Source organism: Schistocerca piceifrons, chromosome X (genome assembly GCF_021461385.2).
Source record: "Schistocerca piceifrons isolate TAMUIC-IGC-003096 chromosome X, iqSchPice1.1, whole genome shotgun sequence".
In the NCBI taxonomy this organism is placed as follows: Eukaryota; Metazoa; Arthropoda; class Insecta; order Orthoptera; family Acrididae; genus Schistocerca; species Schistocerca piceifrons.
The window spans coordinates 311,619,881-311,637,979 of record NC_060149.1 but is presented as its reverse complement, the minus strand read 5'-3'; the positions used below and the strand labels follow the sequence as shown (position 1 = coordinate 311,637,979).

At 38.4% G+C, this 18,099-nt stretch overlaps 2 protein-coding genes across 6 annotated transcripts in view; both read right to left on the bottom strand.

The window, feature by feature from the left end:
- The window catches only part of LOC124721997 (ras-related protein Rab-7L1-like), a 155,068-nt gene extending 152,383 nt beyond the window's left edge, over positions 1–2,685 (bottom strand). For all 4 annotated transcript variants that reach the window (XM_047247172.1, XM_047247169.1, XM_047247171.1 and 1 more), the window contains exon 1: positions 2,404–2,685. In XM_047247172.1, the coding sequence (XP_047103128.1) occupies positions 2,404–2,569 (166 nt within the window). In that variant the 5' untranslated portion in view covers positions 2,570–2,685. The remainder of the gene's footprint in view (positions 1–2,403) is intronic.
- A 4,370-nt stretch (positions 2,686–7,055) lies between these two features.
- Positions 7,056–18,099, bottom strand: part of LOC124721667 (dnaJ homolog subfamily B member 9-like) — a 53,593-nt gene continuing 42,549 nt past the window's right edge. For both annotated transcript variants that reach the window (XM_047246742.1, XM_047246741.1), the window contains exon 4: positions 7,056–7,840. In XM_047246742.1, the coding sequence (XP_047102698.1) occupies positions 7,655–7,840 (186 nt within the window). In that variant the 3' untranslated portion in view covers positions 7,056–7,654. The remainder of the gene's footprint in view (positions 7,841–18,099) is intronic.

Here is an 18,099-nt window from a genome sequence, read left to right as displayed (position 1 = left end):
TGGACGATAAATAGTTTGGACAAGAAGAGAATAGAAGCTTTCGAAATGTGGTGCTACAGAAGAATGCTGAAGATTATATGGGTAGATCACATAACTAATGAGAAGGTATTGAATAGGCTTGGGGAGAGGAGAAGTTTGTGGCACAACTTGACTAGGAGAAGGGATCGGTTGGTGGGGCATGTTCTGAGGCATCAAGGGATCACAAATTTAGCATTGGAGGGCAGCATGGAGGGTAAAAATCATAGAGGGAGACCAAGAGACGAATACACTAAGCAGATTCAGAAGGATGTATGTTGCAGTAAGTACTGGGAGATGAAGAAGCTTGCACAGGATAGAGTAGCATGGAGAGCTGCATCAAACCAGTCTCAGGACTGAAACCACAACAACAACAACAACCTTCAACTGCCACACCAGACTGGTCAACAAGGGACTGCATGTAAGCCTTAGACCCACTTAGCGATTTTACACAAGACCAGAGTTTCCTCAGGTTCCCTGCCAGGTCTTTTGCTAAGGTGTGTCAGTAGTAGTAGTTGTAGGCTTTGTGCATATATCTTTTCATAGGCGCACAAGTGTTTAGTAACCTTTCCTTGTCGTCACTTGCGCATTCCCTTTTGAACCAAGAGTGGAACAGCCTCTGCTGCCTCGGCATCCTCCAAATTTCATTATTAAACCATGGTGAGTCATCTCCATCCTTTATTCACTTACTAGGCTCATAACTCTCCAGGACACGATTTACAAACTGCTTTAACTTTACCTATAATTCCTCTATATCCATATTACTGCAACTAAGTGATGCCAATCCATGGTCTAAGTGAGATGCTAATAACTGTTTAACTAGTACATACACTCTCCTAGCCTTCTTGACTGATGGTATGGAAATCTGTGAACTTGTCTGTGCGCAGCTAGGACATCTGTGCATATGATGGTGAAATATGATCAGAGTCAAATAATGGCAAAAGTATTTTTTTTTTTTTTTTAAAAAAAAAGACCATACCATTTGGGAAAGGAATGCACGAAGGAACACATTTTCAGAATGAGAACACAATGAGGTGTGAAGTGCAGAAGAGATAAAAGTGAAATTCTGTATTTCTTTTTATCTTTGTTTCACATGTTGCCACAGGTATCCACAGGAGGCGGGGCACTCCTACCCCCCACCCACCCCTCTAATCTGAAGTACAGAGTTTTTTTTCGTGATAGAGTGGATAACAACAAAAATTTTCTACAGGCTCCCATACAGTGGGATCTATAAATGTGTGTTTTGGGGTCAGTTGTGGTACAAAACTTAAGGAAAAAGTCTTCAAGAAATTATTAATATTCAATGGCTTTTTCTGCAAATGGTCATCAGTATAGTAGTTATTATGCACCGAAAAAACTGTTAGAACCTTGTACATTAATGTACTGAATAGTTTGTATTTGCAGACGTGAAAGGTACTTCATGCTGAAGCCTTATAAATTCATCGTCAGAGGAGGAACATAATGGTTCTGTGCAGTAGCAGATATCCATAACATTTTACAACAAGAGGAAAGAGAAATCTACACTATTCTCAGTCTTTGTGGTCTTGCATAATGATCTGCACCCCCCCCCCCCCCTTTTTCCACACACACACACACACACACACACACACACACACACACACACACACACACACTCTCTCTCTCTCTCTCTCTCTCTCTCTCTCTCTCTCTCTCTCTAAAAGGAAAAATTTGTAACATCTGACTTTCCAAATGAAATTGTGCTGAATACCTGAAACTACTTATATTTTCTTATTATTCAGTCCACTTATTAAATATTGTTCTGTCACTGTATGTGACAAAAACTGAAGAATTAAAGCATCAGTTGTACAGTATTTAGCAGCAGTTAAATGTGTGTCATCACAGAGAAAGTACTTTTAACTTCTCTCACTAATACAAATCATTTACAGTTCTGGATTAATTAAAAATGTTTTCTGCAATGGTAAAGTCTATTTAACACTTGTTCTGTAGCAATTCAATCCAAACCTGTTATACAAAAAAAAACCAAAACAGTCCCCAACAACTGACTGGCATCAATGTAATTTGCAACAGAAAGCACCTTCCATAATTTAAGTATTACTCTCACTTAAATGAACTTTCAGTGTGTCAAAAGAAATACAGCATGAAAATTGTGTTTCAAGTCACACCCCTTATTTACTTTGGCATAGAAAGCAAACTTTGGTTTCATTCTAATAATGCAGTAAAACAGAACTAAAATGTTCATTTCTACATTACAAGATACAACAGAATGTGCAGAGAATATCCTGTCACTAATATCACATTGTTATTATAGCAAACTGTCACTTCTTGTTTTGGATAACACACATTCAAAAACCTGCATATGGTGTTGTTAAAAGGTTAATAACTACTGAAATAAAGACAAGGACTCACTTGGTTCAGATGAATAGAATTGAGCTTCACTTTCTGGTTCACTGCCCTCATCTGCAGGTGACCTATCCCGACTCATATTTTCCTTATCACTCCTACTTTTCTCCTCTTCTGAGTCGATTGAGCCAACTCGTGGCCAAAATACTAGCTGGGTCCTGTTGCTGGACATGCACACCCATGTGACACACAATGAAACAGGAAACCAACATGAGAAGACCTAGAACGCTGCTGGCAGTTCTCTCCCCCACTCAAACTGCATACTGGTAATTGGGTTCTGTGCTGCTGGCTGGCCACTCCTGGCTGTTATATAAAACCCTCCTCAAGGTTGAATATAAACTGGCTTGTTTCATAACATCTTGCTGTGTAGTGACCAGCTTACAAATATTATGTAATCAATTTTCATTCATGGTAATACACTTGCTATATTTACCAGCAAGAAAGCTTTTACCCCAGAATTCTCTATTAAAAATTGTAAGTGTGACCTTTTCCAGAAACATATCTTACATAAAAATGCTGCTCTTTCAGTGAGCATTTCTTGAACACATTTACCTGTCACATTGTCATCAACAAGCAACAAACATTTCCTTAAATTTTCTTTATTAAATACTTTACTTCTTTTTACTTTGTTTCTGATTCAGATATGATACTCACAAAACTGATTAACTGACAAAGCTTTCCTACAGATTATTTCATTGGCTGTGTTTCACATGCTTAACAATAACTTCCTTTGGTCTTTTGTGCAAAGACAATTAATTTAGATATTTACTCATGAGAGTAATTAATATTTATAGCAGAAATTAACATCTTGAGCAACATGTTGTTATTTCCTCTTTCAGTGGTAATTCCACATACTCCTTTCTTGTTTCTTCTGTAGCCTCACCCATTCCACAGAAACTGTTGTAATAATAATAATAATGATGATGATGATGGTGATGATGATGATAATAGTAATAATCTTGTGTGTATCAGTATTGTCCTAAGAAAGCAAACCAGAAGTAAAAAGTGTCCATTAATGATGGTTAAGATACACAGCAACCTGTCTTCAATCTAAATTTAATGACAGACTATTTATATACTATATTACTGTGAACAAAGGAAGTGATCTCATTACAATGAAAGTAAATACAGCATTTTCCCAAGTTTACCTGGTTGAATGCAACTTTGCTTGTTCTTGAGTGTAAAATTCAAAATGTAGAGGGGTACAGTGAAATCATTTGAGACACATTTCAAACATTCTCTCATTTGCATTATGAGTCAGCAATAAGTACACACAATGTAATAATTTCAGTATTTTGTCTAAAGGCCAATAGATTGTGTATAAACTTGTGCAGCCTGGAAAAGCATCAGCAAAGACATCTGCCACAGTACTTTTACATGCATGAGGAACTGAAAGAAAGAACGAGAGAGATAGAGAGAGAGAGAGAGAGAGAGAGAGAGAGAGAGAGAGAGAGAGAGAGGGGGGGGGCTGCTGTGTTGGATGCAGTGTGCTCTTGTGATGTGTCATATGACTAGAATGTCACTGGACCTTGTACTGGCTGTCAGAGTAACTGTACAGCACTGAATTAGCAAGAAGTGCAATACCAGTGCATCCGACTGCAAATGCCCACCAACATGGGACGCTTGGTTTCTGTGATTATGTAAGTGTGGGGTTTTTCATCAGGTCAAAATAATTTAGGAAACCTCCAAAGACAACGGGTTCTCCTAAGTCACTCTCACCCTCTGCTTCAAATTGGCTGAGCTCAGTCCTACTGAACACATCAGGGGCACAATGAAGACATGTACGCACAATTGTAATAGCTTTGACTAATCACCATGAGCCATGTGTGGGTGATGAGCAGTCATCAATCAAGATTATCTATTGCTTTATGCACATGCTATAAGATTACTGTCTTGTCACATTATTATCATATGTTTGTCTCAGTTCACTTTACAGTGCTCAACTACAAGTTTTGGAAAGCCAACAAATGATTTCTATTGTATACATATTAATTACTGTTTTACAGTAACTTGTTCCACTTAGCTCTTTTGCATACATTCTTCCCACAACTTCTGCAGTGACATTCTTTCTTTCTTTTTGCAGGGGAGGCACATCAGGCTTGTAACTATGACCACAAACTTTATTCTGTGATACAACCACAAGACGTTACTCAATTAGATTTGAGGACAAATTCATAATTAAAGCCAAGAATTGTTGCACTCCAATACCAAATGCATTTGAATCAAAATACTTTAAATATTATTTTAAAATTACATTCTCCATCATGTCAGGACTCTTCTCATGAACTAACTACTCCAGAGCAAAAGTACAAGAAGCCTCATGCAAAATTTTGCCCCATTCGCCTTTCACTACATGCTGACCACAATCTGTTCTGTCACCTGACAGCATTTAAGACACTTATTTCAGATTTTCTAGACTGAATACATCAGCAGCCCAATTCATAAACTCTGTTGTAACTTATGAGATTTTCACAATTAAAACATAGATTTAAAGACTGACTGAATACAATGCTTGCCAGATTTTACTACCATCTATGCAGAAATAAGAGCTTGAATGAGTTTGTAAATGTTTAACAGTAGATATCAGCTTATATATACACTACATTATTTTTATTTATTTAACAATAGAAGCTATATGGTATAGCCCTTTACCCTGTAATCCATACACAAAAAGATGAGAATACTGAAGTGGTATCTCATGTCACTTTTGACTTAAAAACTGAATACAATGAATGCATGAAACCTCCCCTGAAACACATGAGGAGCATTTATGAGGAAGTACCAGCACTCTGAAATAAATCTTGGCTTTACTGCTTTCTCAGACCCCTCTTTAAGAAAAGTGACAGGAGAGATGTCAATAACTACTGATCTGTTTCACTGCTGATATCATTTTCCAAAAATTTTGAGATAGTGATGTATTCTAGAATAGTATCTCACCTGAGCATCAATAGTATCCTCAGCAAATCACTGTTTGAATCACAAGAGTTGCTCTACTGAGAATGCCATTTCCATGTTCACTCACCAAATTTTATAAGCATTAAATAATAAAATAATGATGGCTGGTATTTTTTTTGTCACCTATCTAAGGCATTCAACTGTGTTCATTAAAGATCCTCCTTCATAAACTAAAGTTTTATGAGACTGATGGTATAGCCACCCAATGGATGTCTAACCAAAAGAATGCAGAAAGTAGTCTGCAGAGAAGTCACATATGGGATTCCACAAGGCTCAATTTTAGGCCCACTAATGTTCCTCATATTTGTAAATTATCTTCCACCTAATATAGAAAAAGCAGAATTAGTTCTTTTTGCAGATGACACTAATATTGCAATCAATCCAAGCAAAAATACAGAAACAGAAGAAATGGTAAGGAATGATCTTAAAAGTGTACACTAGTTTTCTGCAAATGGTCTTATTCTCAATTTTAAAAAGTCACAACCTATTCGGTTCTGTACAGCCTGGGGTACTATACCAATGGTAAGTGTAACTACATTAGAAACTTCAAAACTCTTAGGGGTCCATATTGATGAGAATTTAAACTGGAAGAAGCACATTTTGGAACTCCTTAAACAACTTAGTTCATTTACTCTTAGAATCATTGCAAACGTTGGGAAGAGAGAAATCAGCTGTTTGACATATTTTGCACATTTTCATTCAATAACAACATATGGAATAATGTTCTGGGTTAACTTGTCTTACAGAAAGAAAGTTCTGTTGCTCAAAATGTGTTTTAAGAATAATATGTGGTGCTTACCCACACTCGTCCTGTAGACATCTGTTTAAGGAGTTGAGCATTCTGGCTGCTGCATCGTGGTGTATTTATTCCCTCATGGATTTTTTTTTTTTTAAGAATCCATAGCAATTCAAAAGGGAACAACAATGTTCATAATTAAAATACCAGAAGGGACAATTACATTCATTACTTTATTCCACATTAAGATTGCTTTTAGCACAAAAAGTGGTGCACAATGCTGCAATTAAAATTTGAAAAAGTTTCTCCTTGGTGGATGGGAGGAGGGTGGGGCAGTGTCAATTTACAACTGTTCAGCATGTAGCCATATTTACAAATTAATTTATGATGTGAATGTAAAATAACTTGTTTTACATCATTACCATTTATCATGCACATGATAAATGGAACATTTAACTAACTAACTTACACACTGAGCAGAAGTGCAGTTGTTGGGCACATAATAATCAGTGAGTACAATCAGACAATACAACAGATTGACTGAGCACTCACTGAAGCTATCCTATCTCAAATCACATTATGCTATTTCATGACATATCTGGGGAGATTTCTATCTTTTCTTAAACACACCAATCTAGAGAGACTGCAGTCTCTGATGTTATACCGAATGTATAAAACACAGGACAGGCAAGTACTATGTATAATATGAAACTGGAACCATTATTGTAAATACCATGAGTATTTTCTCGAACAAATGGTCTCTGAAGGAAGAAGATCAGAGTTTAAAATCTGGCAAACTATAAAATTATGGGGAGACAGAATGTTCTGCCATTACTTACCTTCATGTGGCAAATTTCTGGTACTGTTCAGAAACACTTTTACAAATGATAAAATTATTCCTAACTTTCAGAACTGTTAGTTCCTTCCTCAGGGGGAAAATGAGGATAGTGTGCAAAGTTAACAGGCATTTATAAACATGTGGAACAACAAAACATTTAATTACATCATTGCAGAAACACACTCTTCACAGTGATATATGAATTTTAGTTACTTCTTCCACATAATTTTAACTTATGGTAAATTCACTCCTTCAAAAACAAAACAATACACAATGAATAACCTACTGTCAATCCTTTGACAATCTGTGGTGCAATAATATACACAAAAAGAACAGTTTAATTATGATGAAGCAGACAAATAATACTCTTGTAGTTGTTTTCAAGGAACTTCTCATTGAAACATTCCACTTTCACCTGTAAGTGATACAACCAAATTTCACAATTTGTGGCACTTACATAACGATTCCTTGCAAAACAAAACATCATCAAAAACTTCAAATATGCTTGTTTAGATGCAATGGTAATACTTCTATTTTACTAAGAATGATACACAGTCAATAATAAACAATTTAATTTCAGTCCTTGTGCAAAAAATGGAACTGTGATATAGTGGCAAGGAAGAGCAATAATAATACTAATAATAATAATAATAATAATAAAAAGTCTCAACAAATTTACAGAATATTTAAACAATAAATTACAGCTGCTATGTGCACATCACAGGAACTTATGAACACTGAGTGTACGTGGTAACCATATTGCCAATGCGCTGCGTCACTGTCCTACAGCGACCACCAGAAAACTCTGAATGGCTCCTATGGGAGTGTTGTTGATTGTGACCATAGTGAGTTCCAAAGAATGAGCTCCCTACTTTGTGGTCAAATCCAGTATGACTGAAGAATGGGGTGTCATCCTGCAACAAAGCATAAAGTTATTGTTTTCTAGATGATTACAATGTTTAAAGTTTTAAATTATGTATATTAAACTAAAGAACTACATTCAAATAAGATGACTGATCTGAAATCAATCACTGAAGATATCTAACCCTAGCTGTTAAATACAATACCTAATAAAACCATTTATCACTGTTTTCCATTTCAAATGATTTGAAATCCACTAAATTTTTTACTATGCATTCACCTTCTTCATACCTTAATACCCACAGTAAATATTCTCATCATACAATCTCAAATTTTCTTTTGTATTATCCTCTCTTCTTTTCATATCTGTTGCCATAATAATGTGGTATCCTTAAGACAGATTCCATGAAGGTGTGTGTATACCTGGTAAGCTTTCCCTACAGCCACTATACACACATTTTGCAATTGTGACTGTCATCTTAGTTTCTCAGTTTTCCATACAGGAATAATTCAAATACTAACAGCTTGCTTCTTCTTAGTTTCCTAATGTTAATGTTTTATTTTGTACTCTTGTTATGTTTCACTGACATACATTACAAGTTTCTGCTTCAATCCTGCCTGACTTAGAAATGCAGAGATTTCAAAACCTGAAGAAAACAATTTCTTCTTTGCTGTTCCATTTTTATAACAAGTATGTCAAAATTATATTAATGTCAGCAGCTAGGGACTGATTAAATTTGTTGAGGAGTTGAATGGGTTTGGGATTGGCCATGTGCCAAAAGTAGTTGATTCAGACACTATATACTGAAGGGTTCAGTACAATTCATTACAATTACTATTTGCTACAGAACTTAATATGGTGGAGAGTGGTCATTGTACATAATTATGGTGCGAACAACTTATAAGCATACGATATGTATGCTGAAATTTTAGACGAAATTAATAATGTTTTTAAATTGTTGTTCTTCCTCTTGCAAAAGCCACAATGCATTTCTGTTTGGCGTCTTTTTTTTATACAAAATAAACAGTATTTCAATATTGTGTACAGTTTTATTTGTCTGATAGGGAGAATTTGTGAATGTTGTGTGAAAAAAATAAGTTTTATGCAACAAAGAGCTTCATAAAAGCCAGGATATGACCTCGAGCCTTGTCTACAACTTCAGAGAATGATACTTTCACCATTAACCCATTACACTTAATTAGCAACTTGTTACAGTCATTATATCTCATATTACAGGAAACTTAATGCATCAAATTTTTTTCCAAAATCTGCAAATTGTTAAAAGCTAAAAGTCAAAGCAGCTGTCTTGCTTCATCTCCAATGATGAACGTCTGGACAAAATTTTGTCCGAACAGTGTCCACAAAAATGCATCACCTGAATAATAAATACATTGTCCTGTCTAGTTTGACCATATTTTTAAGAAATAGCCTTCTATTAAAATGCCATTACCAAAAAATGCAACACCAATATGTCAGTAAAGACACTGTTTAAACACATTAGCAGGACCTATGACAGAACATAAAGAGAGGAAGCTTATCTGCATCCATCAGGGAAGTCTTTCAGTGCATGCATTATACAAGAAACTGAAGGAGGTTAGAAGAAAAGTTCAGGGCTTTTTCTGTTACAAGAATGGGGAGATTTGAGAAGAGTCTGATATTATGTAGCTTGTTGTGCACAAAGTATCATTCCAACAGAAAAGCAACAAAATATAAAGTTTCTGCAACAGAAAACAACTGTGTTACCAGTTTATTAGTGTGCACAAAATATACAGTACTGGTAACCATTTATTGAGATGAATGCAATTCAAACATGGAGAACAATACATGCATACCTGATACACATATTTCCCCAGGAAACTGTGACAGAAATTGTCACAGGAAAAAAACTATCAGCAAAATCCAGGACTATGAAGCTGTTTACTACAATTATCAGAACCTTCTATATGGATTATGATATTCAATGCTTTGAGGTATGACAACACAATGAGGGAGGTAGATCAGTAACTCTAGACTGCGCATTTCTGAAGATACAGCATGATGATGATGATGCATACAAACAGAAAGTAAAAAATAAAATCATGTTTACTGTCAGGTCTACAACTTTTGAAAAATGGCTCTGAGCACTATGGGACTTAACATCTGTGGTCATCAGTCCCCTAGAACTTAGAACTACTTAAACCTAACTAACCTAAGGACATCACACACATCCATGCCCGAGGCAGGATTCGAACCTGCGACCGTAGCAGCCGCGCGGTTCCGGACTGAGCGCCTAGAACCGCTAGACCACCGCGGCCGGCTACAACTTTTGACAAAAAGATAAATTCTATGGAAATATCTAAAATAGTACAACAGATACATTTTGCTAACTGGTCAACGCAATAAAAATAAGATGAGCAAGCCACTCCACAGTTTCTTTTTTACAGATTTTACTACACTTGTCTTGTCAGCAGCTGAAACAGAAGGCAAGCCCTCACTTAAATTTGCTTCTCCCCTCACATCAAAATATAAATCGCACTATGGCTCACAGTTATTTGCGTGGCACAAGTATCACAGACTGGGGAATGTCCTCCTTCCAGAGTAGGAAGCCAGCACGAGTATATAAACAGGGGCTGTAAAAGTCATTTACATCAGATTGCATCATTTGTTAATAAGTTCACAGACTGAGTTCTAGAATAACGTAACACCTCATGTCATGATAGTCACCCACAGCTTAAAAGTTTAACCCTCGTTGGGTAAGTCCGAGCTCTACACAGTGCACGTGAGAGCTGGTCCATATATACTATGGTACATGATGTGTACAGAATAAACAAGTAGAGATTCAACCTCAAGGCCCTACTTGCACACTTTTGTCCTTGTGAACATTCTGCCTCCCCCACCCCCTATCCAGTAACTGAAGATTGTACACAACTCAAATGCAGAAATCATGTAAATATAATTGTGGAAAACAGGTACTGTAATGTAAATAATGTCTCAAAGAGTGTACATAATACACTGATGAGCCAAAACATTACAACTGCTCATCATGAGGTTGTATGCCACCTGGTGGTGATGCGTGTGCATGACTCAGTAAGGGGAGTATATAGGCGGAGCAGACACAAATGGAGAAACATTCTACTGACAATTCGGGTTACAAATGGGAAAATCAATTACATAAGTGATTCTGACACATTGCTTTGGCCAAGCACCTGAGAATTAGTATCTCAGAAATGGTAAAGCTAGTCTGCTGTTCAAACACTGCTGTTGTCAGTATCTATGGTAAGTGGTGGAAAGACGGTGAAACCATAAGTAAGTGACAAGGTGTTGGATGTCCACACCTCCTCACAGAATGCCTGCTCTGTGGCAGATCTGACAACAGAATACAACGGCATGTTTTGGAGAACACCATAGGCATATATTGTTGAACATGAGGCTTTACAGCTGACATCCCCTGTGTGTTCCCATCGTTGCACAGCAGAATAGTAAGTACAGGAATAAAATTTAGTTACAAAACAACGGAGATGTTGCTAAGTGGGGCATGTCTGCTGGCTACACAATGGTGTCTTAACTAAATGTCAACAAAGTTGTCCAAAGTACAAATAAGCTAGGCACACCAAGACAAGAAGAACAGATTTAGCACTTCAGCAACAGTGCAGAATAGACAGCATGTGTTCCTGTAATGAGGCTAAATGTGGTAATTTCACTCAGTGGTGTCAAAAGAACACGTTTCAGGATGCAAACTTTGCATAATGGAATGCTCTGAAACCCTGAAGTTGAACAGCAGAGCAACCGAGAGCACTGATAGGTTAAGAAAACAAGAGCACATCTGGTCATCAGTGTGGAGTAGATCACATTATCACCTGCTATAAAACCTCTGCTCTGTTCACAACCCTTCCCCCACTATTCCCCACAAGCTTGTTCTCTGAGTTAGGCCATTCCAACAGTCCATCTGTATTACAGATACTGATGGAAGACCCACTCTATTAAGTAACAAGATTCTCTGGCGAACTTAACAGGTGTCTACAAGCTGCTGCCAACTTGGAGTCCACTGCTGCACTTCTGATCTGCAAACCAGATTCCTGCTGGTCACAATGGTGTGTGACTGAGAATGGAGTCAGGTTGATCTTCTGTGGATGAAGAACCATTCTGCCATCTGCAATCTGTTCAACTTGAGTGCTGGGCCACCTATGTTACCACTACTCTGTCAGTAGCTGTACCACCTTACTGGCTGGGTGTTGAGGCTGCCATTTGGGCTGTCCTTTGTGTTGCTGCTGGGTCTTCCCCCTGCATACTGTCTCTCTCAACAACCAGCAGCAGGGGCAACCAGATTACTAGGGTCGATCATCAGTGCAGCTTCACTCACTCATCACGAGTGCTGAGGCTCTTACGGAAGTCCACAACCATTCCAGGTTGCAAGGACACACAGCCACTCCATCATCCTGTGATGGGGCCGCAGCACTTACCACAGGCAATGGAGGACCCGTGTTCAGCAAGTTCCTCGCGCTTTCAAGCAACGCAGACTCAGCACAGTCACTGCTAGGCAATGCTGGGAAGGAGATGGAGTGGCTGGAAAACTCTCACCAATAAATGATTGTTAATTGAATGATGTTTAATGATTTTTCATTAGCATCCTGGCACTTGACAAGATCACTCGTCCACACTCTCTGGCAACCTGATAATGCGATCCTGGCTCAGGTCATGACACTGATGTCAGCAGTGGTTCTGGCATACTAAATTTGAATCAGAAAGTGGTTCTAACATGCCACGTGGTGTCAGGAGAACTTGCTGTCCTACACATTGAATGCCTGAGGCACTGACATTGGCTGTCACCACCGTCAATGAGCCATATCTGTACATTAACAGTCGCCAGCATTTGTCATCACATGGTTTTGAGTGACCAAATTTTTGTTGACCTGTTTTCTTTTTCTTTTGTTTTGGGACCATGTTGATTCAGAAGGATCTGCATAGTAATTTGAAATTGACATTGTATAGGCCACAACAGCCTGAAAACCTATCACAGTCCAGGTGTACCTGTAGGGAAGAACATTTACACCAGACTAGGTGCCAGTTTTGTAATTTATCATGGCACGAGCTACTGTATATTATGGCCATGTCAGTAACATGTGAAACTTTTAGACAATTTGGTCATGAAGCATGGCAGTGCAATGAATCTTGCTGAGCTAAGGAACTTAGGAAAGATTAGTATAGTTATTTTTGCTTATTGATGTTGTGTCAGTGTAAAGGGATCCCATGTGTTGTGAGGTGTAGTTCAAAATGGATGTTACACAATGATTAAACGCATTCAGTAACTTTGAATGAAACCATTTAAGTTTTGAAAAATCAGGTAGTCACTTTACCAGAGATAAAACAGAACACAGCCATGCTAATGAAGAAATGCAACGGAATTAGAAACATTACATGCAGCAACTGGGCTGATGCAAGCACATGGAGGAGATAACAACAATGTAGTTAGCATCCCTATTCCATCTATTGATTCAATGGTAGCTAGTCTCATTACACTTTTTGTGGGAAAACATATGAGGGTGCGTCAGATTTTCTGGATGATGTCAAGGAAGCAGCTTGCTTAGGGAACTGGTCCAATGCAACATGTATATCTATGGCTAAGTTATGGTTAGCAGGTGATGCTAAAATGTATGTCACATGCTATGAAACTATTGGTGAGGTCTGAAGGACTAACCCAATGCTATTGTAAGCAAAATATTGCTTCGATTTTTCCGTTCACAGAAAAGCTCATGGGTTTAACGCAGAAACATAATGAATCAGTAAGAGCATTCTCTGATATGATCCTTAAGCTGAACTCACAGACTTACACAATTATGCAAAATGCAGAGGTGGGGAGCAGAGAATAGGGCCTTTGATGTATTTGTGAGAGGTATTTCAGCGGATATGTCATGAAGGGTAGGGATGGAGAATTCTAGTGATTTGTTGTTTGCTCTCAGAATTGCCACACAGAGGAAACAGGTTTTGCAATTTGAAAACCGGTGTGACTGAGGTATTTTCTCCCCTGATGTTAAATGCAACACATGTTGACAAATGGGCCACACGAAGAGGCAGTGTCACCAACCACAGTGCTCTGAATCTGATGAGGATGGGCGTAAGTTGTGTGACTGCAAAAATAGTAAGCAGGAGAAGCACAAGAAGAAGAAGAAGAAGAAGAAGCATTTGTTAAATGCTAACAGGAGTGCCTTGACCATCGGAGGCCATTCCCAATAAAACAGTGCATTGCAAGAATGATTGCAGACTTGCTCAGTTGCTATAGTAGGGAATAAGAGACAAATTCTTGATAGACAAGGTTGCACATGTGTCAGTTGTTAGTCTGGACCTCTTAGGTACGAAGAGACTTCGTTTCCACAATATAGGTTGCACAGAGTGGGTAAAAATGAAGTAATATCATTGGGGACAAAACTATTCACTTTTAGCATTAGTGCTGGAAAGTTTGAGGAGCATGTGGAGGTGGTGCCCCATGTTGGTAAGGGGTACTGTGAAATCCTCAGACTTGATTTTATGAATAAACATTGCACAATAACTGAGCTTTTGTGGCACGCAACTGAGCTTGATGGAACTTTGTTTCTGTTAGGGGAGAAAGCTGCCAGTGAAAAAATATTGCAAGGTGCACCTGTCATGAAGGCAGTACCAGCTAAACTGTGCATATGTACACTAAAGGTTAATCTGCAGGTTAAAGTACCAGCAGGTACAAGAAAATTGATCTGGTTTAGTGGGGGTACAGACTTATTGAGGGAGCTGTTCTACATGGTAGAGCCACTGATCTGCAATGAAGTGTTAGATAAGTCGCATTGTATGGTGTGCAGGAGCATAGTATGTATTTCGGTTATAGATAAAGAATTTATAGTTACCATGAGTTTAGACAATTTTGGCACAAACTAGGTGAGTTTTCCAATGGGCCTAATAGTCACCAGTTATGATGCTGACAGATTGGATGGCAGCTGCAGCCACTAGCATATCATTAACAATTCTGCACTACGTGAGAAAGTTTAACACTTGCAACACAAAGATATTGAAGGGATGGAAGCTTTATTGTTTAGGTTCACATATTTGTTCTATACAGAGGGTCCATTACTGGTGGCATCAATTACACAGCACAGGACACCAACAGGGAGCGCCGGCCAGGGTGGCCGAGCGGTTGTAGACGCTACAGTCTGGAACCGCGAGACTTCTTTGGTCGCAAGTTCGAATCCTGCCTTGGGCATGGATGTGTGTGATGTCCTTAGGTTAGTTAGGTTTAAGTAGTTCTAAGTTCTAGGGGACTGATGACCTCAGCAGTTAAGTCCCATAGTGCTCAGAGCCATTTTGAACCAACAGGGAGCTATGCTCCAGCATATATAAGAAACCATACAGGGTCCCAAATCAATTACAACCAGTGATGGGAAATTTACTGATTCATTGACAAGCTGTCGCCTGATGGAATCGTTGAGGATAGATAGTCCCTGAAATGTAAATATTGTCATTGTGCCCAAAAAGTCATTGGATGGTACCAAAAAATACAGGTTCTCTTGTGATTATCACTTCTTAAGTGCAGATGCATATCCCATCCCAAGTATCATGGTAACATTCGCTAATCTTGCTCAACATAAATAATTTTCGACTATGAATTTGAAGAGCAACTACAACCAGCTTGTGGTAGTTCTGGAAGACCTGCCAAAGACAGCATTTTTCACAGGGAAATTATCAGTATCATAGGACACAGTTTGGACTAAAAAAAAACACACTAGCTACACTTCAGAAACTCTTAGATGGAGTGCTTCATAGAGTGAAACTTAGAAATGCATGGTGTATCTTTATGACATAATCATATTGGCAAAGGACATGCAAGAATGTGTGAAATCATTGGAAAGAGTCTTTAAATGACTACGAACAGCCAACTTAACACTCAGTGCTGATAAGTGCCATTTAGCTCAAACGGAAGTAAATTAGATGAACATGTGATCAGCCAGAAAGAGTAAAGGTTGATCCACATTTATTATCAGCAGTACATGATTTTGTACCATACAAACTACAAAACAGTTACAATGTTTTTAGGCCTGTGTAATTACGAGGCGTGTTCAAAAAATTCTAGAACAATCGTATTTTCACGTCAATAGTGTGTTGATGCAGCATGCTGTTGGCATCCCTGCACTTGCTTGCATTTAATGTGTACCAGCTGGAAGTTTCATTGTTGTATGTCTGTTAGTTATTGTTCAGTGCTGTATCGAGTAGAAAATTGTGTCACACAGTTTGCATATTTCAGGGTGGCAGAATTAGAGGAGCATTAAATTTTGTGTGAAACTTGAGAAAACCTTTACAGAGACATACCAAATGATGCAAGAAGCCTATGGTGAAGAGCACTTGAGCCATAATCAGTGTTTAAAAATGGCGGGATGGAAGTTAAAGATGATCCTTGTTCAGGACATCATTTGATGTCTACTGAAAATGATCATGTCAGGAACGTCAATGAAATTGTGCATGCCAGTTGAAGGCTGCCTGTCCAAGAGATTGCAGAAGAATGTAACATTTAAGTTGGATCATGTCATGAAATCCTGTCACAGCATCTTGGAATGCAGTGTTGCTGCCAGGTTTGTCCCACGGCTCAGGAGTCAAGACCAGAAAGAACTTTGCCCTGCAATCTGTGAAGAGCTTTTGGATAATGCAAATGAGAACAAGATGTTCCTTAATAGAATCATAATTGGTGATGAGATGCAGGTCTACAGTTATGGTATTGAAACCAAGGCCCAATCTTCACAATGCGTCAGGAAATGTTCTCCAAGATTTAAAAAGCGTGTCAGGTCAAATGTCAAAGCCATGCTGATAGTTTTCTTTGACTTTGAAGGATTAGTCCATGAACTCATGCCACAGGGAAAAACTGTTAATCGATGGTACTATCAGGACGTGTCGCGATGACTACAAGAAAATGTGAGAAGGAAACGGCTTGAAATGTGGTGAGACAATTCATGGCTCCTGCACCACGATAATGCACTCTCACATTCATCCCTGTTACTGCATGACTATTGCACAAAAAACGAAATCACTATGTTGTCTAATCCTCCATACTGTCCAGACCCGGCCCCTGCAGACTTTTTCTTTCTTTCTTTCTTTCTTTTGTTTCCAAAGTTGAAATCCCCCTTGAAAGGATGAAGATTTGCAATGATGGACGAGATAAAAGAAAAACTGCAGACAGCACTCCGCACAAACCAGCAAGAGGCGTACAAAGACTGCTTCTGGAAGCAGAAATGGTGTTGGGAATGGTGTATCAATTGTGGAACAGAGTATTTCAAAGGAGATCATGCACAATAAGTAAAAGGTAGGCATAGATGAACTTTGTCCACAAAGTTCCACAATTTTTTGAACAGATGTCATATTATAGGAAATTTGCACAAATTGCGAAGCCCTTGAACTGTCTACTAAGGAAAGGAGTAAATTTCAAGTGGTCAGTAGAGTGTCAAGCTCCATTAGAAAAACTGAAGCATGCTTTAGGATCCAATCCTGTGCAGGTATTTCTAACTTCGAACCAGAGTTAATCCTCTCTTGTGATACAACAACTGGTTGCGTTCTGAGCCAAATCATGGATAATAAGAAATATCCAATGGCTTATGCATTGAGACAGTTGAATAAAGCAGAGTGCAATTATTCAACAATAGAAAAAGAGATGTTAGCTGTTATTTACGATGTTACCCACTTTCACTGTTATTTGTACGGCCAGACATTTAAGGTAGTGACTGATCATGTTTCTCCTAAGTGGCTATTGGGATTGAAAAAAAACTTCCAGGAAATTAACATGGAGGGCATTGAAACAGTTTCATTATGAGATAGTGCATACACCTTGGCAAGTGCACATTAACACATACATGCTAAGTAGAAAAATTGGAGTTCTGCAAGCACTAGGCAAAAGCTCGCGGCAGAAAGCAGAAGCAACAGACATACACTGTTGGGCTTTTAGGTCTCAGCCACAGTTTGTGATGCATGACAGTTTACTGTTCAGAAGTACGGACCATGCGTAGCGTGTCCTTCATCATTTGGATGTGAAGTTTTGCAACAGGCTCATGATCGTTTGTTGGCAGGTCATGAAGGACATAGAACGACAAATACACACACAGCGGAAAAATTTTGATGGAGGACCAGAGAGCAAGATGTTGACCAGTATGTGAAAGACTGTGTGCTCTGTGTGCAAAGAGCAGATTTGAGTCACCGACACATACCATTGCAAAGATTACCACAAGCGACACAACCTTCTGAAACATTTGGTTTAGATATCTTTGACCTTTTAATAGAATTGCAGCTAGTAACTAGTCAATTCAAATGATAGAGGATCATTTTCCCTGG